Source organism: Schistocerca piceifrons, chromosome 11, assembly GCF_021461385.2.
Source record: "Schistocerca piceifrons isolate TAMUIC-IGC-003096 chromosome 11, iqSchPice1.1, whole genome shotgun sequence".
NCBI lineage: Eukaryota > Metazoa > Arthropoda > Insecta > Orthoptera > Acrididae > Schistocerca > Schistocerca piceifrons.
In genome coordinates, this window is record NC_060148.1 from 153993660 (window position 1) to 154014786 (window position 21127).

At 41.4% G+C, this 21127-nt stretch overlaps 1 protein-coding gene across 1 annotated transcript in view; it reads left to right on the plus strand.

The window, feature by feature from the left end:
• The window catches only part of LOC124720364 (putative zinc finger protein 66), a 106795-nt gene extending 85993 nt beyond the window's left edge, over nucleotides 1-20802 (plus strand). Inside the window, exon 7 of the mRNA XM_047245694.1 lies at nucleotides 16035-20802. Coding sequence (XP_047101650.1) covers nucleotides 16035-17862 — 1828 coding nt within the window. The 3' untranslated portion in view covers nucleotides 17863-20802. The remainder of the gene's footprint in view (nucleotides 1-16034) is intronic.
• Nucleotides 20803-21127: the final 325 nt, after the last annotated feature.

Below are 21127 nucleotides of genomic sequence, written 5' to 3' on the forward strand. Positions count from 1 at the left end.
GACTGAAGTCCTCAATGTATTTTCTTTCTATCTCTGATTTAAACATATGAATGTTTGCGTGGACCCCATACTTCAAATCCCTTAACAAAACGTTTCAAGTATACATATGAATTGTCAATGTTGCAAATGCCAAGAGGTATTGACACAACTTCCCAATTCCCTAGATGTAATTTATTATTAAATCAGTGAAGTTAGCTATGCTTTCGTGTGTTTCCTGCCAGTCAATGCTGTACATCACTACCCCCTGCTCATATATTGGAGGAAAGTAGGTTGCTTTCAATTTAAACCAATTAGAATTAGAGTGAACATAATTACATCGCAGCTTCAAATGATGTGGAGACTTACATACTGCTTGTTTTTATGCAATTTTGAGGAAAAATATCAGGCAGACATATCCTCAGAGGTATGAACTGAAGTCATGGGAGCGTCGAATATTGTACAGCAGCTAGTTCCTATTGGTGAAGTGACAACACAGTTCTTCAGGTGGCCTTAAATCACCAAGAGCTCCGTACCCCGAACAACATCTAAATTGACAGTTCCATGTTTCTTGAATTTCCACATTCTCGGGCAGCATATCATTCATAAAGACGCTGTAAAATCTCATGATTTTAAGTTATCTGACGAGTTTTGCCAGATCTGTGTTTTTAATCCTTTTTTGCAGTACCATTGCTGTGGGGCTTTTTTATGTACAACCAAAGCCATTTCCTGTATTGTAAATATAGGCCTTTACCTATAGCGATGGCCTCCATGGTCATATGCCTTTTAGCTGCTTGTAATTAATTTTCGCATTTTTGGGTGTTCTGTACTGCTTGAAATATATCAGCTCTCTTTGTTAATGAAACCAGTAGCTGACAGCCCAGAAAATGGAGGTATCAGAAACAGAATTATTCCACCAGATGTCTTTGGTATTTGTAGGAACCTGGGCTTTTTAACACATCATTTCCTTCCTTCTTTCTTCCTCAAGGCACCTTTTGCAGCTGTCACCAATTTTTTAAACATCCCATAGGTTTTTCTTCTTCTTCTTTAGAATACAGTGAACTGCATTCAGTATTGGTTGAAGGTTAGTCCAGTATCTAATTTAAGTTCTAGCAAACATTGCTTTATCAACCACATATTCAGAAATAGGTTGTGCTACATGAATATCCAGTCCTTGAAATACCTGCAATACGGTGATATTTGTCGGTAGTGTAGGCGATGATGTGCACTTTGTATACATTGTCCAAGGCATTAAAACCCTTGTCACCACAAGCTAGGTGCTATTTCAATTTTGTTCCAGCTCCACAGAAATTGTATCTAGAGATACAAACTTCTGATGGCAGATTCTCGAGAATACCACCTCCAACTTTTTTGATACGTTTCCTAGCACTCATCTCACACTACTGCACGGTTTGAGCTTTGCTTTTCGAATTACATAGCAATTTCTGGGTGTTTACACAGCTGTTGAGCTTTGATGAGAAACTAAGCCATTTCATCAGTGCCCAGTTCCTTTGACATCTTATGACCCGCTCTATGAGGAACATAATGGGTTCAAATTTTTCCTGTAATTCGTTTGTGACTTCAATAGGTTTGCTCTTAATTCTATGGTGAATAATGGGATTATACTCGTCAATGATTTGTGGCTGTATGTTCAACCATTTGCACATACATTGAAGATTAAATTGCTTTCACATTCCATTTTTGATGGTCCAGTTCAACCATATGGCAATACTAGTTTCCAAATATGAGAATGTTGAATAGTGATTTATCCCACATCATTCGAATTCTGCTTAGAATTGTCTATTGTAAAATTCACTTCCATCATATGCCTTCAAGGTTGACGGACAGTCGATTTAGTCCTGTCTGCAACGAAACCTCTCAAACCTCCTTCCCTGTCTTTACATTCAAAGGTAAGGCCCAAGCGAAATTGGAATGTGTGTGTGTGTGTGTGTCTGTGACTGTGAGAACATACTTGCAGCCATTATGTGATAGTAAGTAGTTTTGCATATCCAAGTGATCAGCCTGCCATGCATAATCCATTCCTCGTATTATCAGATACACTCCTGGAAATTGAAATAAGAACACCGTGAATCCATTGTCCCAGGAAGGGGAAACTTTATTGACACATTCCTGGGGTCAGATACATCACATGATCACACTGACAGAACCACAGGCACATAGACACAGGCAACAGAGCATGCACAATGTCGGCACTAATACAGTGTATATCCACCTTTCGCAGCAATGCAGGCTGCTATTCTCCCATGGAGACGATCGTAGAGATGCTGGATGTAGTCCTGTGGAATGGCTTGCCATGCCATTTTCACCTGGCGCCTCAGTTGGACCAGCGTTCGTGCTGGACGTGCAGACCGCGTGAGACGACGCTTCATCCAGTCCCAAACATGCTCAATGGGGGACAGATCCGGAATCTTGCTGGCCAGGGTAGTTGACTTACACCTTCTAGAGCACGTTGGGTGGCACGGGATACATGCGGACGTGCATTGTCCTGTTGGAACAGCAAGTTCCCTTGCCGGTCTAGGAATGGTAGAACGATGGGTTCGATGACTGTTTGGATGTACCGTGCACTATTCAGTGTCCCCTCGACGATCACCAGTGGTGTACGGCCAGTGTAGGAGATCGCTCCCCACACCATGATGCCGGGTGTTGGCCCTGTGTGCCTCGGTCGTATGCAGTCCTGATTGTGGCGCTCACCTGCATGGCGCCAAACACGCATACGACCATCATTGGCACCAAGGCAGAAGTGACTCTCATCGCTGAAGACGACACGTCTCCATTCGTCCCTCCATTCACGCCTGTCGCGACACCACTGGATGCGGGCTGCACGATGTTGGGGCGTGAGCGGAAGACGGCCTAACGGTGTGCGGGACTGTAGCCCAGCTTCATGGAGACGGTTGCGAATGGTCCTCGCCGATACCCCAGGAGCAACAGTGTCCCTAATTTGCTGGGAAGTGGCGGTGCGGTCCCCTACGGCACTGCGTAGGATCCTACGGTCATGGCGTGCATCCGTGCGTCGCTGCGGTCCGGTCCCAGGTCGACAGGCACGTGCACCTTCCGCCGACCACTGGCGACAACATCGATGTACTGTGGAGACCTCACGCCCCACGTGTTGAGCAATTCGGCGGTACGTCCACCCGGCCTCCCGCATGCCCACTATAAGCCCTCGCTCAAAGTCCGTCAACTGCACATACGGTTCACGTCCACGCTGTCGCGGCATGCTACCAGTGTTAAAGACTGCGATGGAGCTCCGTATGCCACGGTAAACTGGCTGACACTGACGGCGGCGGTGCACAAATGCTGCGCAGCTAGCGCCATTCGACGGCCAACACCGCGGTTCCTGGTGTGTCCGCTGTGCCGTGCGTGTGATCATTGCTTGTACAGCCCTCTCGCAGTGTCCGGAGCAAGTATGGTGGGTCTGACACACCAGTGTCAATGTGTTCTTTTTTCCATTTCCAGGAGTGTATATTCTGCATGCAGGTCTGTAAAGCTCATGAACAACTCTCTCCACACTTACTCAACAATGCATAATTTTCGAAGCCTAGGTAAGATCGATAATGTTTTGTTCATGTGATCTGCATTCTCTTCACCAGCTTAAGCTGTAAACAGTCGTAATCGATCTATGTTTCCATTTAGTTACCATAATTTATATATTCTAGAAGTAGATTGTTTAGTCTTTCAGGCTAAACCTCAGTTATTTTACCTGCACTATGGTTCTTCTCTTCATCTAATACCTCATTCTCTTTCCTTTTAGCGCCATATTTTCACCTGGTGGCGGAAAGTGAAAAATTATTTTTCAGCATGCTCGGTGAGGACATCATTTAATATACATCCTACAATGTTACAGCATTCTGCAATGTATAGAGTGCACACTGCAGCACCTGGAACACTGTCAGTTTCATTATAATCACTTAAAATACCTTGGATCGACTTCTTGTTATGAAAACAGGGTGCTTTTCAGACAATTTTACCCTCAGTAAATTCATAATAAAGTTGCTATGACGTCTTGCAGATACCACACTCGTTCTGATTGCCACTCAGCAGGGGTTTTTATCAACAGCTTTTGTTTATTGTTATTATGGTATAATAATTATGGTGACCTGTGTCAGTGTCTTTTACAATGTGCAGTGTGCCCCATGTCTCTGTAACCATTCAAACCAGCCTGATCGGACTTATTGTTCTCCATGAGTTCTGTCCACAGCTCATGGTCTAGTACCTAGCATTGCTGCTTCTGGATCATGGGATCCTGGGTTCGATTCTTGGCTGGGTTGGGGACTTTCTCTGCCTAATGAGTGGGTGTTTGCATGGTGCTCATCATTTCATCATCATCATTCGTGACAGTGGCTACATTGGACTGTGTAAAAAGGGACTCTGTGTAAAAAGGGACTCTGTGTAAAAAGGAAAAAGGGACTCTGTGTAAAAAGGAAAAAGGGACTCTGTGTAAAAAGGAAAAAGGGACTCTGTGTAAAAAGGAAAAAGGGACTCTGTGTAAAAAGGAAAAAGGGACTCTGTGTAAAAAGGAAAAAGGGACTCTGTGTAAAAAGGAAAAAGGGACTCTGTGTAAAAAGGGACTTAATGACCATGCAGTTGAGCGCCCAACAAACCCATCATCAGCATCATACATGAATTCCGAGAGTAAGAGAACTGTACTTAAACGTAAATGTGGATAAATGATTTATGAAGTTGTGGATAACAGTAATATTCATCAAGATTACATGATGGAAATTGGTGATACAAATTCAGAAAATGGCTTGGTGGTGGTGGTAGTGGTCGTTGTGGAAATGATAATGATAACAGAGGACATAGTCATATCACCATGATTCCTGCTTTTATGGTAGGGGAAACTCAAATGGATAAATGCACAATCCAAGCAATGTTAATGCTAGACAATATAACATTGCTTTGCAGATTCCTGCCCTGTGACCTAGTGGTAATGCGTTAAGCAGGAATAGAGACATTGAACTAGAAATCAGGTGTTCTTTACCTGAAGGTATTTTAGATGAGATTCAACAGTGATGAAACAAAATCTTGATAATATAAAAATGTTCAAAAGAATGTACCTTCTTTGCATGATATTGATGTTTCTGAGAAAAAGCTTTAATAGGCTTGCTTGTATTCACAGCAGTCTCCAACCCTGGCATCAAGTACATTGACAATCTTTCCTTAGTAGGTGGAACCAAATGTAATATTTTCATGGTAATGTAAGAAACGACCCACCAGGGTAGCGGAGAGCACTAACGCACTACTTCCTGGATTCCGGTAGGCGTGTTGACCCTGGATTGAATCCACCTGGCAGATTAACAATGAAGGGCCAGTGTGAAAGCCAGCCTGGATGTGATTTTTAGGTGGTTTTCTACATCCTGCTAGGTGAATACCAGGCTGGTCCCCACATTCTGCCTCAGTTACACAGCTTGCAAACATTTGCATTTTACAATGGATTACACTTGGTGCAAACAGTTTAGGTACACTAATTATGTCCCGGAGGTGGGGAGGGCTAGTCTTTGGGAGTGGCGACCCCATCGTAATACTACCCTGTATATGTAATGGCACTTCGCAACCAGCCTCGGCCAAAAGACTGAGTAAAGGTTGTGAAGTCCCATTGATCCCCCAACCCAACTAGTTGTTGGGTAGAAGGTTATCGGCGTAGATAGATCGAATGTAAGAGACTGTTTTTGTTCATACTGACAGCTCTTTAGTTGGAGAATTAAGAGAACAAAGGAAGGAATAAAATAGAGGTAATAGCTATCATGCCAAAATCTTTAACAGATGTGGTGTAAACCATCAGCAGTGTTACTGTCCAGGTGTAGTATGTGTTGATAAAATACATGTTCACTTCCATCATTACTGCAACCATCAAAAAGAAATACAAAGTATATCTATTTAAAAAAGCTGATAAAAATGCTCCTAAGCCTTTTTAAAAGACAGTCTCCAACCCTGATCTGATCATGTAAGTTTAGAAAAGTTGTGGAATGTTTTCAACGAGATAGTATCAACAGCAATTCAGAGATATATACCACATAAAATAATAGGTGTTGGTACTGACCACCCATGGTACACTATGTGGGTGAGATCGTTGTTACAGAAGCAACGAAAACAGCATCCCAAATTTAGAAGAATGCAAAATCCTCAAGATTGACAAAGTTTTATAGAAGTTCGAAATATGGCGCGTACTTCGTGAGATGCTTTCAATAATTTCCACAACGAAATTCTGTCTCGAAATCTGGCAGAAAACCCAAAGAGATTCTGGTCATACATAAAGACACCAGTGGCAAGACGCAATACCTTCACTGCGCGATAAGAATGGTGAAGTCACTGATGACAGTGCCACTAAAGCAGAGTTATTAAACACGGTTTTCCGAAACTCCTTCACCAAAGAGGACGAAGTAAATGTTCCTGAATTCCAATCGAGAACAACTGCCAAGGTGAGAAACATAGAAGTAGATATCCTCGGAGTAACAAAGCAGCTTAAATCACTTAATAAAGGCAAGGCCTCCGGTACATATTGTATATCAGTCAGGTTCCTCTCAGGATATGCTGATAAAATAGCTCCATATTTAGCAATTATATGCAACCACTAGCTCACAGAAAGATATGTACCTAAAGACTGGAAAATTGCTCAAGTCATACCAATACCCAAAAAGGGAAGTAGGAGTAATCCGCTGAATTACAGGCCTATATCACTAATGTCGATTTGCAGTAGGGTTTTGGAACATATACTGTATTAAAAAATTATGAAGTACCTCGAAGAAAAACGATTTATTGACAAACAGTCAGCACGGTTTCAGAAAATATCGTTCTTGTGAAACACAACTAGCTCTTTATACTCATGAGGTAATAAGTGTTATCGACAAGGGATGTCAACTTGATTACATATTTTTAGATTTCCAGAAGGCTTTCGACACTGTTCCTCAGAGGCATCTTGTAACCAAACTGTGTGCCTACAGAATATCGCCTCAGTTGTGCGCCTGGATTCGTGATTTCATTTCATAAAGGTCACAGTTCGTTGTAATAAACGGAAAGTCATCGAGTAAAACAGAAGTAATATCCGGCGTTCACCAAGGAAGTGTTATAGGCCCTCTATTGTTCCTGATCTATATTAACAACATAGGAGACAATTTGAGTATCAGTCTTAAATTGTTTGCAGATGATGCTGTCATTTACCATCTTGTAAAGTTATCAGATGATCAAAACGACTTGCAAAATGATTTAGATAACATATCTGTATAGTGCAAAAAGTGGCAATTGACGCTGAATAAGTAAAAGTCTGAAGTTATTTACATGAGTCCTAAAAGAGATGAGCTACATTACGATTATGTGATAAGTCACACTAATCTGAAGGCGTTAAATTCAACTAAATACTTAGGGATTACAAGTAACATAAATTGGAACAATCACACAGATAATATTGTGGTTAGAGCAAACCAGACTGCAATTCATTGGCAAAACACTTAGAAGGTGCAACGGGTCTACTAAAGAGACAGCTTACACCACACTTGTCCACCCTGTTCTGGAGTATTACTGTGCAGTGTGGGACCCGCATCAGGTGGGACTGACGGATGTCATTGAAAAAGTACAAAGAAGGGCAGCTCGTTTTGTATTATCGTGAAATAGGGGACATAGTGTCACAGATATGGTACATGAATTGGAGTGGCAATCATTAAAACAAAAGGCGTTTTTCGTTGCGATAGGATCTTCTCATGAAATTTCAATCACGTTTTCTTCTCCGATTGCGAAAACATTCTGTTGGCACCCACTTAAATAGGGAGAAATGATCATGACAAAATAAAAGAAATCAGGGCTCGCACAGAAAAATTTAAGTGCTCGTTTTTCCTGTGTGCTGTTCGAGAGTGGAATGGTAGAGACAGTTTGAAGGTGGTTCATTGAACCCTCTGCCAGGCACTTCATTGTAAATAGCAGAGTAATCACGTAGATGTAGATGAATAGTTTATCTATGTACCTGCCACACGAAATGCTGTGCAGTAAATTTTAAGGATATGACACAAGTACCCAGTACCTACACAATGCCTACATGGAGGTCTCTCAAACAATTGATAAATAATTAACTTCAAAATTTATTTATCCTTGAGGTTTTCCAGAAATTGTATCTTGTACTTGGTTGTTAATGAAAGATCGGCACAGTAAAAAAATTTTAATTAAAATTTTTATTTGTAGTACTTTGAGAAACATACGAAAATATTTATTTGAAACCTTACTTGCATATTACTTGGATTTTTTCTTCATTCTTAATGTTCAGTTGCTTCACTTTCATATGTATGAAACCATATGTTGCAATATTTAGTAGTTCACTTAAGTACTGCATGGTCAGTAATCATCTTGAAACGTCGTCCATACAAACAACACCGGAAATAGGTTATTCCGAAAATTAATGCCAATAACTCCTCAGTTGTTGAGTAATTTTTTTCTGCATTGTTTAAATGTCTGGAAGCATATGCTATTGGGTGCTCCTGCCCATCTATTTCCTGAGATAATACTATACCCAAAGCAAAATTGCTACAGTCACAAGATAATATAAACTTTTTACTAAAGTCTGGATAAGCCAAAACCGGACTAGATGTTAACATCTTTTTTAACTTTCGAAAAGCCTCTCCGAATGCTGCTGACCAGCGAAATTTTGCTCCTTTCTTCAACAACTGTGTGAGGGGCCTTGCAATTTCCGGAAATTGTAGAATATACCTCCTGTAAAAATTGGCGAGACCTAAATAAGACTGCAACTCCTTTACTTTTGTAGGTGTCGGAAAATTCATTACCGCCTCTACAAGTTTTGGATCCGTGCGGACAGCCTCCTGTCCTATAATATGACCTAAATAACGGACTTCTTGCAACAAAAAATGACATTTTTCCATATGAAGAGTTAACAGTGCTGCTTTCAGACGATCGAAAACTTCGCGCAAACAGCGCACATGTTCTTGCACGTCCTTTGAGGAAACAATTATGTCGTCCTAATATACCATACACTGATTAGGTTTCAGCCCTCGTCACACGCTATGTAGTGACCGTTGGAATGTTGCCGGAGCATTTTTGAGTTCGAAAGGCAATCGCCGACAATAAAAATTACCTGTAGGTGTTGAAAAAGCTGTTTTCGGTCGGTTTTCTGGGGCGACCACCAACTGGTGGTACCCGCTTCGAAGATCCAACGTCGTGAAGTACCGACAGTGACCCAAATTATCCAGAGTTTCAGTGATATTAGGCATTGGGTATGCATCTGATACAGTTTTTTGACTCAGAAACGATAACCACAACAAAAACGATATGCCTTGCCCCCATCAGGTGATTTTTTACCCACTATTACGACAGAAGCAGACCAGGGACTACTACTGGTTTCTATTATCCCATCCCTAAGCTGTTGATTAATAAATTCTTCTGTGACAGGCTGTAAACTTTTTGGAATACTATATGGACGTTTACACAGGTGCTTCATTCCCATTGGGGATGTAATGCTGAACTACTGGTGTGACAGGCGGTGGACCATGAGAATTAAATAACTGTTTATATTCCGTCAAAAGGTTCTCCATGACTTCTCTGTCTTGCCCTTCTAAATGTGCTACTTTATCCCTCAGTGCGGACCAGCTGACAGACTCTCCCGGCATTGTGTAATCTGCTGTGAAATCCTTATCCAGTTCGTCTTTCTCTATTATCTTCAGATTCGCTATTACGGTACCCCATGCTAACTGCACCTCTTCAAGGCCAAAATTATCAGTACTGACAGTCACAACCTTTTGCCTTTTATCTCCCACACAGAGGTCACGCTACAGCGTGTAAAACACTTCATTTTATCCAGCGGCTCAATTTCAAAGGTTCAACGACACACAACGAACTTACCGGCACGCTTGCTCCAACATCTGCCCAGATTATTTTCTCTGTACCTACATCTATCTACATTTACATCCATACTCCGCAAGCCACCTGACGGTGTGTGGCGGAGGGTACTTTGAGTACCTCTATCGGTTCTCCTTTCTATTCCAGTCTCGTATTGTTTGTGGAAAGAAGGATTGTCGGTATGCCTCTGTGTGGGCTCTAATCTCTCTGATTTTATCCTCATGGTCTCTTTGCGAGATATACTTGGGAGGGAGCAATATACTGCTTGACTCTTCGGTGAAGGTATGTTCTCGAAATTTTGACAAAAGCCCGTACTGACCTACTGAGCATCTCTCCTGCAGTCTTCCACTGGAGTTTATCTCTCATCTCCGTAACGCTTTTGCGATTACTAAATGATCCTGTAACGAAGCGCGCTGCTCTCCGTTGGATCTTCTCTCTGTCTTGTATCAACCCTATCTGGTACGGATCCCACACTGCTGAGCAGTATTCAAGTAGTGGGCGAACAAGCGTACTGTAACCTACTTCCTTTGTTTTCGGATTGCATTTCCTTAGGATTCTTCCAATGAATCTCAGTCTGGCATCTGCTTTACCGACGATCAACATTATGTGATCATTCCATTTTAAATCACTCCTAATGCGTACTCCCAGATAATTTATGGTATTAACTGCTTCCAGTTGCTGACCTGCTATTTTGTAGCTAAATGATAAAGGATCTATCTTTCTGTGTATTCGCAGCACATTACACTTGTCTACATTGAGATTCAATTGCCATTCCCTGCACCATGCGTCAATTCGCTGCAGATCCTCCTGCATTTCAGTACAATTTTCCATTGTTACAACCTATTGACACACCACAGCATCATATGCAAAAAGCCTCAGTGAACTTCCAATGTCATCCACCAGGTCATTTATGTATATTGTGAATAGCAACAGTCCTATGACACTCCCCTGCGGCACACCTGAAATCACTCTTACTTCGGAAGACTTCTCTCCATTGAGAATAACATGCTGCGTCCTGTTATCTAGGAACTCCTCAATCCAATCACACAATTGGTCTGATAGTCCATATGCTCTTACTTTGTTCATTAAACGACTGTGGGGAACTGTATCGAACGCCTTGCGGAAGTCAAGAAACACGGCATCTACCTGTGAACCCGTGTCTATGGCCTTCTGAGTCTCGTGGACGAATAGTGTGAGCTGGGTTTCACATGACCGTCTTTTTCGAAACCCATGCTGATTCCTACAGAATAGATTTCTAGTCTCCTGAAAAGTCATTATACTCGAACACAATACGTGTTCCAAAATTCTACAACTGATCGACGTTAGAGATATAGGTCTATAGTTCTGCACATCTGTTCGACGTCCCTTCTTGAAAACGGGGATGACCTGTGCCCTTTTCCAATCCTTTGGAACGCTACGCTCTTCTAGAGACCTACGGTACACCACGGCAAGAAGGGGGGCAAGTTCCTTCGCGTACTCTGTGTAAAATTGAACTGGTATCCCATCAGGTCCCGAGGCCTTTCCTCTTTTGGGCGATTTTAATTGTTTCTCTATCCCTCTGTCGTCTATTTCGATATCTACCATTTTGTCATCTGTGCGACAATCTAGAGAAGGAACTACAGTGCAATCTTCCTCTGTGAAACAACTTTGGAAAAAGACATTTAGTATTTCAGCCTTTAGTCTGTCATCCTCTGTTTCAGTACCATTTTGGGCACAGAGTGTCTGGACATTTTGTTTTGATCCACCTACCGCTTTGACATAAGACCAAAATTTCTTAGGATTTCCTGCCAAGTCAGTACATAGAACTTCACTTTCGAATTCATTGAATGCCTCTCACATAGCCCTCCTCACACCTTTCGGTATAGTATCCCGCGAATTAACCCTAAGGGACCTTGTACGCAGTTTAGGTGGCCCACCCGATATCTGGGCATTTCCTTGCGACAGTAATGGTTTTTCGGCTGCAGAACCTAGGCAAAATTGTATTCCATCCAGTTCTACTGTACGCCGTTCCAGGTTAACTTTTGCATGATGCACAACCAGGAAATCCAATCAGAGTATGTCATTGTAGCTGCTGCCAACAAGTGGAAGAACTTCTACCTTCACCTGGAAGTTCCTCATTTCCGCTCCAAAGTTAAACACCGCTGATCCGAGTGACTTCACCTGTCCCCCACCCACGCCACTTAACGCCCAGTGTGGTGATTTTAATTCTACTTTACCGAGTACATTTCTACTCGCCACAGATACCTGACACCCGGTATCCAATAAAAATTTGCATGGTCTGCCCCTCACCAAGCCGGTCAGAAAAAAGTCTGCCACTGATTCTGCACTAGCATTAATCCTTACCGGGGGTGTTGCACAGTGGACACACCACCCCATGCCCCATTTAACTGAGGGGGATGAGGCTCACCTTGCGGTTTCCTATCATGTTTCTGCCAGGATCCATTGCAATTACTCTCCATATGACCCCAACATCTGCATTTCCTGCACTGCACTTCCTTGCAAATGCGTCTAATGTGTCCCATCCGGCCACATCCAAAACATTTTATTTCTGCATTAAACACTGCTTTCCTGTCCTGCGTCTTTGTTACTGCTTCAACTTCCTGTAACGCCACAGAGATTCCGACTGCCTCTTTGAAAGTCTTAGGGAATTCCATCCCAATCTTGTGGAAGGTTTCGGGTTGTATTTGATGTGTCGGCAGCTGGGCCGACACCTTGTAGTTCGAGATGGCTGAAAATGCACGCTAGACTAACGCAGACGGGCGTGAAGTACTGGAACAGGCTATGTAATTAATGTTATTAAGAAAAGTACGTAGCTTCATTAATACTTATCTTTAATATCATTGTGGTACATCGATCTTGACGATACACAGGAGACTTTAATTACAATCACTGTAAGGCTAATGGCGCCTTGCTAGTTCGTAGCCATTAACTTAGCTGAAGGCTATTCTGTCTCTCGGCTAATGAGAGAGAAAGGCTTTGTACATCTAGTCGCTAGCTAGGTTCTCCGTACAACTGGGGCGAGTGCTCCCTCGTATCTCGAGACCTGCCTTGGTGGTGGCGCTAGGTCTGCGATCACACAGTGGCGACACGCGGGTCCGACATGTACTAAATGGACCGCGGCCGATTTAAGCTACCACCTAGCAAGTGTGGTGTCTGGCGGTGACACCACAGTATTCCCTGCAAAAATGCGTCTAGTGCCCTCTGCTCAGCTTCCTGCAGAATGGCTTCATTAACCCTATGAGAATCCGTTAGCTCATAGGCATTAATATTAATTTTTCGAATTCGATCTACAAAAGCTTCTATTGATTCCCCATTCTTTTGGTACATTCTATACAATTGTTCCCGCTAATATCTAGATGTATTTTTCCTCTGATATCTTTCCAGCAACCCTTTTTTGAATATTTTAAATGTCCGAGCATCCCTTAATGCTTTATGGCATGTAACGTACACTCTGGCATCCCCAGTTGCTTTCAACTTAGGCACTTCCATCAGCGTTTCTGCACCCCAGATTCCCAAGTTAGCGGCCGTGCTAAGGTTCTCAAAAAAAAAAAAAAAAAATCATAACATCCTCCCCAGCTTTTCCTGAGAAAGGGGTGACCAAAGACGCAGCGTTAGTGTCAAGAATTACTGCATTAACAGGAAACCATTCTTTGCTCGCTTCTTTAGACCGAGCAAGCTCTATCTCTAATTCCGACACTCACTCAATTAGCTGCTGAATAGCCACTTCGGCTGACACAGACTGCTCCATCAATACCAGCTATCGAATCAAGACTACAGTCGAATCAAGACTACAGTAAGCCCAGAAAGAAGAACAAGAAGTGAAGACGGACTATGCTACAGGTTCAGACAAACCACCAAACGAAAAATTGGCACTTGTCATGTTGCAGGAGTTGCTGATCCATTGTTACCCTTCTCAAATGCCACATACCCTCGTCGATTACCAGCCACAATTTCGTGCAAATACAGGGAGAACACCACTACTGTCAGCAATTGTAACAGGAGTGTGTGATGTGCAGGTTGCGTGACTGACACCACTTGTTATAGGATGACTGGAGCGGGTGACATGGTCAGGGTTGTAGGGCGTGGCTGGGGAGAAGAAGGTGGCTGTTTTTAACACTCTTCCTCTTTATTTTGGTTCTTCCAATACATTTTCCGGTAGCGCAGCCCACCGCTTGTGTTGTGGTGGAGACGTGCTTGTCCTTTCAGTCCGGGGAATGCGACACTGTGCTTGGTCAGCAGCTGTGCAGGAGGTAGGAGATTAGCAGCACGAGGCACAGCCCAGTTCGCAGACGCGGTGGCTCTTGATGACGCCGGGAGTCGACGGTGCAGCAGCGGGCAATGCCCCCCGGCGGCCGGTCTTCAAGGACCTGGACATGGACAGCGTCAGTGATGACGACTTAACAGCAACCGAACGCCTAATCGGTCGAACCGAATGCCGACGTCCACCTCTGATGTCCTTAAATAGTGCAGACCGCTGCTGAATCCGCCGGTTACACAGCGGCGTGTTTATTAGAGGGTTCTTGATGAGTTGGCTAAGGCAACTTTGCCACACGCGGCCCATGCCTACGTAATTCTGCTAATGCTGCGTTCTGATGGCTGCCGCGCACGTACACACATACTGACGCTCGTTGCAAAACTGTGTCACCTGCATAACATGCTGGCCGGCCTTCATCAGCTGTTTGCCGTGAGGCTGGCACATCGCGCACTGAAACTCACTAAATCACAATTTCGCACAGTATTTCTTAAAAATAACCACTTGTCCTCTACAGTTGTTAACTTCTGGAATCTGACACTCTATTATAATACCAGTTACTTTGAAAAAACGTGTGATCCCAGTTAGTAGTTAAAAACACTCGAATTTTGTCAGATACCATACCAAACAAAACTATACATCCAGAATGAGATTTTCACTCTGCAGCGGAGTGTGCGCTGATATGAAACTTCCTGGCAGATTAAAACTGTGTGCCCGACCGAGACTCGAACTCGGGACCTTTGCCAGGAAGTTTCAAAACTATACATCAAACACATTGCAATAAGATTCAGATGTCACAATCAGAATACAGGGAAACTACTGAAGCATGCACGCCCTCAGTATTTTTTAATCTTTCATGTCCAACACGATGTACATACCGGGGACCTGAAGTGCATCACATGTTTCTGTTCTGTGGGAAGCGGTTTAACCGCAGGTATAATGATGAAACCCAGATACTACAGGTGTAGCTCATGCATCAGCTGTTATCACCGCCACTCAATATGTAGTGTTAGCGTTCATTGTTCGATGGGTGATGATGTGGCCATTTATATGTGTCGTTCAGTCAACAGTTTTCTGCAATGCTAGGTGACCAGATGTTGGGAAGATGTAAAAATTTTCAAAAAGGCTCACTCCAAGTGTACTGGAAAATTTGCAACCATTTCCATCTGTTCAGACAGTATTTCCATTTGTGCAAGGCTTCATATAAGTTGCAGTGCCAAAAACAGTTTTGGATTAAAACCATCTGCAAGTTTGTCATTCACATTCATTCATCAGTATGCAAATGTTTTCCCTTGATTGATGTGACATTGATTCTTGTTCATGAACCGTCGTTATCCAGCTGATCAACATCCATTCTAGATACCTAATCAAAATATTGATGCTTGCACTAGTCATTGACTTATTGGGAATCAAACAAAAAAAATGTTTACTAGGTGAAATAAATCTATCGTTTCTAATGGTGAAAGGTTGACAAAACAATGAGAATGCACTTACAGAGCTAAGATAATGGAAGAGTAATATTTAAAAATTATTTCTCTTAAATAAATCTGAAATCCCATGAACTTAAGAATTTTGAATTAAAACTTGTAACTGATACATTTTTTGATACCTTTAATAAATTGTAGATTACTAACTATTAGCACTGTATTTTAGAAAGATTGTAACACATGAAAGTGAAGTATTTTAATTCTCATCTAAAAATTTCAGATCAAGTAGGCTGTGACTCAGATTAATCATTATTGAATTTCATCGTGTTATTTTCGTTTTAAACCATTTTTACCTCATCAGTCTTTTGCTTCTGGTGGAATATTGTAATTTTACATCAGTAACAGTTACTGAATATGTAATTTCTTATTCACTTTTATGACTTGTGGCCTATAGTACTGGATTTATGGTCACTCAAATATTGTTTCTTTGTTGTATATCTTATTTAGCATTATCCTTCTCTCTTCAGATTTACTCAGACTACTGGTGGGAGCTGCAGCAAATCATGTGAGGAAACTTGTCACCATAGACTTGTCCAGGAAGAGTTGGTGATAGACATGGAGAAGTCAACACATGGGTTCAGTACCAATACAGAAGATGTGACTATTAATAAGGAATGCTCAGTTGCCACCCGATGTGACTGCAGTACGAGGGAAAAGGAATTACATGTATATAGCTGTAATTTCTGCCAACAGAGCTTTCCTTCAAAATACAGACTCATAATGCATGTGTTTATGCACAATGATGGAACGCAACCACATTTGTATGTTTGTAAGTGGTGTGGTGAGGTGTTTGACAGTAATGTTGGCTTGAAAAATCATATGAAAATGAGTGATAATTGTCAATTTTTAACTGCTGACAGTCATGAAAGATATGGCCATAGTGATGAGCATCAAAGCAGTACCTTGTTGGATAGCGAGCCAGAAGTTTCTGTCACAGAGCACAGTGGGCAGTCGTCATGTAAGGAAACTTGGAAAGTGTCAAAGAAGCCCTCTAATGACATGTGTAACACACACCTGACAAATGATAGAGAGAAAAAAAGTAATTATGGAACTTCGTCTATAGCTGTTAATGTCAGTGCCCAGTCTGATCTACTTACTGCAAACAGACCCAACAAATGTGGTATTTGTGGCAAATTGTTTGCTAGATCAGGTGATCTCGAGAGACATGTTTCCATTTGTACTGGGAAAAGACTTCACAAATGTGATATTTGTGACAAATGGTTTGCCCGGTCAGGTAATCTAAAGGCACATATATTAATTCACACTGGAAAGAAACTGCACAAATGTGAGATTTGTGGGAAATCTTTCACGATGTCAGGTGCTCTCAAGAAACATGTATTACTTCACACTGGAAAGAAACCTCACAAATGTGAGATTTGTGGGAAATGTTTTGCCTTGTCAAGCAATCTCCAGATACACACATTAATTCACACTGGAATTAAACCTCATACATGTGAGATTTGTGGGAAATCTTTCACGATGTCAGGTGGTCTCAAGAAACATATATTAATTCACACTGGAAAGAAACCCCATAAATGTAAAATTTGTGTGAAATCTTTTGCTAGGGGGCACCATCTCAAGAGACACTTCTTAATTCACATTGGAAAGAAACCTCACAAATGTGATATTTGTGGGAAATCTTTTGCTGGGTCAGGCGTTCTCAAGAGACACATATTACTTCACACTGGAGAGAAACCTCACAAATGTGAGATTTGTGGGAAATATTTTGCTTTGTCATGTTATCTTAAGACACACGCATTAATTCACACTGGAAAGAAACCCCATAAATGCGATATTTGTGGGAAATCTTTTGCTAGGTCAGGAAATCTCAAGACACATGTATTAATTCACATCGGAAAGAAACCTCACAAATGTGAGATTTGCAACAAATCGTTTGCCCGGTCACGTCATCTCAAGCAACACGGATTAATTCACACTGGAGAGAAACCTCACAAATGTGAGATTTGTGGGAAATCTTTTGCTAGGTCAGGCGTTCTCAAGCAACATTCATTAATTCACTCTGGAAAGAAACCCCATAAATGCGATATTTGTGGGAAATCTTTTGCTAGGTCAGGTGATCTCAAGACACACTCATTAATTCACACTGAAAAGAAACCCCACAAATGCGATATTTGTGGCAAATCGTTAGCCACATCAGGTTCTCTCAAGAGACACACAATAATCCACACTGGAACGAAACCTTACAAATGTGAGATTTGTGGGAAATCTTTTGCCCATTCAGGTCATCTCGAGAGTCACATATTAATTCACACTTTAAAGAAACTGCACAATTGAGATTTGTGGGAAATCATTTGCTAGATCAGGTGATCTCAAGACACAAACATTAGAACACATTAGTAGGAGACCTCACAAATGTGATGTGACAAAAGTTTCATTCAGGTGGGAACTCTTAACACACATGCACTACTTCACATCAAAAAGAAATTACGACCAACATATTTTCCTGATTGGTGCTCTAAAGGCCTATAAAACAATGGATGTGGCAGGGGGACAGTAAATTGTATTGCCTGTGAAAGAAAATTAAAATGTGGTAGGATTGTGAAAAAATGTTCAATAATGTGACACTATATAAATCCGTATCTGCCGCTTTACATGTCAAGAAATGGTAATCCTAAATACTCCAGAAACATGAATCAAATGTGTTTTTGTCATTAGCTTTGCTGCTTTTTCCTATCGATCTTGAGACAAGAAGATTGTGAATTGTGATAAATCCTTACATTTGTCAGTAATCATAAGTACTATGCAATATTCAGTATAAGGCCAAGGAAATGTGATGACTTGCTGTTTATTATTCCAAACAGTCATAATGTAGTACTTGTATCTATGTATTTTAGAAACAGTGACAGTAAATATATATTCATGGCACTTGCTTCATTCAGACTGGTAACATCAAAACTGGAGAAACACAATTATAATAATTGTTTTACTTGGATATGTTTTCTCAAGGGATTTGCTGTGTCATTAATAGTGTGTACATTTATGTTCTGTTAGTACTAATCCTGCATAAGTACATGTAACAACAAATATAGCAACCTGCTTAATAGCATGTTTGTCCACCGTTGGAACACAGTACTTGACACATCATTTACATGTTTCTGGGTTTATGTTGCACCAGTTGTATGCCACACATTGATATCAGCTATATGGTGTGGTCAAGACATCGGTGTTAGTTACCATGTTACTCAGACCAATGTGGAGTTGTTCTGCACATGTGACATGGACAATTATCCTGCTGAAAGATACCTTCAGCATGGAAGAGCTCACCAGGAATGCAGTTGCAATAAAGGTCACATAGTCTGCAACTATCATGATGCCTTCTATTACTACCAAATGTCCCATAGGAGCCAAAGTGACTGCCCCCATAGCGTAATGCGCCCTCCATCTGGCGCCATTCACCTATATAGCATATCTGGACGTACAGCTGACCTGGTGTAACAGGAAATGTCACCCATCCTGACAGTTAACGTTTGCATTGACCTTCATTCCAGCCTCAGTGATCCCTTGCCCACTGCAGTTGCAATTTAACATTTTGGTGGATCGATATGGAAACATACAGTGACCATATTTTGTGGAGCCCCATGTTCAACAATGTACATTAAATTGTGGGTTCAAAAACGTGTATGGCTGCTCCAGCATTGTTATCCCTCATTAGATATGCCACATATTGCCTCATGTCCAGCTTTACAGAGCAGGCAAGCATCTGACTTCCATGATTGGTGTTGAAGTGTATCTGTATTACATCTTTTCATAAGGTTATGGATTTATCACCTTTCAGCCACTTCCACAGATGTTCACAACAGTAGCATAGATCCAGCCAACCAGCTTCACCACTTTTGAGCTGCTCGTTCCCAACAGCCATGCCATTGTAACTTCACGTTTGCTAAAGTCACTTATGTCATTGGATTTACATGTTTGCAACCCATCTAACTGGTAGAACAATTCCTTGTAAATCTCTGGTCTGCTTATATACTTGTAATCTGCTTACTGCATCATGTGCATACAATATGTGGCGTTCATTCTCCTCATGGGCAGTGTTCATGACATTTTTGCCCATCAGTGCATCTTCACGTAAATTGGTCAGATGCGAAACTGTAATCTAAGAAATTCGTCATGCTTGGTTGCCATTTACACCAGTGCACAATAGCTGTATTTTTTTGTGAAATATTTTTGTTTCACAAAGCTCTGTACATGATTCAGAGATAATGTAGATAAGTGTTATGCACCAAAGCTCTTAATTATTTGTTCAGCATTTAATACTGTGTAAGTTCTACAAAAAAAATGAAATAGGTAAACAAACGTTAGGTGTTATGATTTGATTCCAGTTATTTGTATACACAAGAACAACACTTGGGAGAGCTCAGAACGTGAGCACCAAATATTTCTTGTTATATTCAAAGATGTTTCCATTGTGGGTATTTTTCTTAATTTGTGTAAATATACATGAGGTTTTTGGAAATCTGTACTTATGCTTCATTTTTAGTTTCAGAACAATTGTTTTTAATTCTCTACCTATTTGTTATTGTTGAAAGTGGTTTAGTATGTTCCATCATATGTGTAACAATGGGAGACAGTTGTAATTGATTGGCACTGTTCTGTGTTGCTACACTTCAGCTGTGACACTTTGTAGTGATGTGGTTACATTGTATCCCATCTTTCTCATGATAGTACATCCACAACTGCTGCATAGGTTATTCATAATAGCCAATATCCATATACATTTGTATTAAATATTAAATTTGAAACTGGGTTTCTGGACAATAGCTTTATATTCAGATGAATCTGAAAATGTACTACAAAGTGTGACGATTATACATATTATGAATCTCTAAGAAACTGTAAAATTTGTAGTAACATGTTAAGAAAGGTACACAATATGGACTGAATATCTATAGGCATCAGCTAAGGATGGGTCATATGGTGTTTCTCTGGTACACGAAATGTAAGCAGAAAATATGGACATTCAGTGGTTGTTTGGAAAACCACCCAAAGAACTGAGTCTACATAAACACAGTACATACCCATAAATTAAATGTGTAACTGCACCTATTAAAATAATAACCTAAGCTAATCACTACAGAATAAACTTGTATAAGAATTGCCAAGGACAAGTCAGTTGTAGGTTGTGGATCCAGGAGCACAGAGTAATGAAGCATATTGTTTAAAGAAAATGCAGTACTTTAAAACAACTGACTGGTGTTTACATCAGAACTTTACTTCTAAGGCCACTGACAGACTGAGGGCATAGTGCTGGAGAATGGGATAGAAGCACATCTCTGATCAGACGGAAAGCTGGTTGCCAATAGTGAGCCAAATTGATCCCAGCTATGCTGTATGGCCCCATGTGACCATTAACAGCAGTCTGATTGGTTGCTGGATGGTTGTCTAGAAGGTTTCCTTCACTAGCGATGCTTCTTGGGAGTCTCTCCTTATCAGCATCCTCACTGTCAGAATGGTATGAATGTGAACAAGGCACATACAGCGGTAACTGATACAGAACCAGCCCCTGCCTAACCACAGCACGGCAGTGAAACGTATTTCA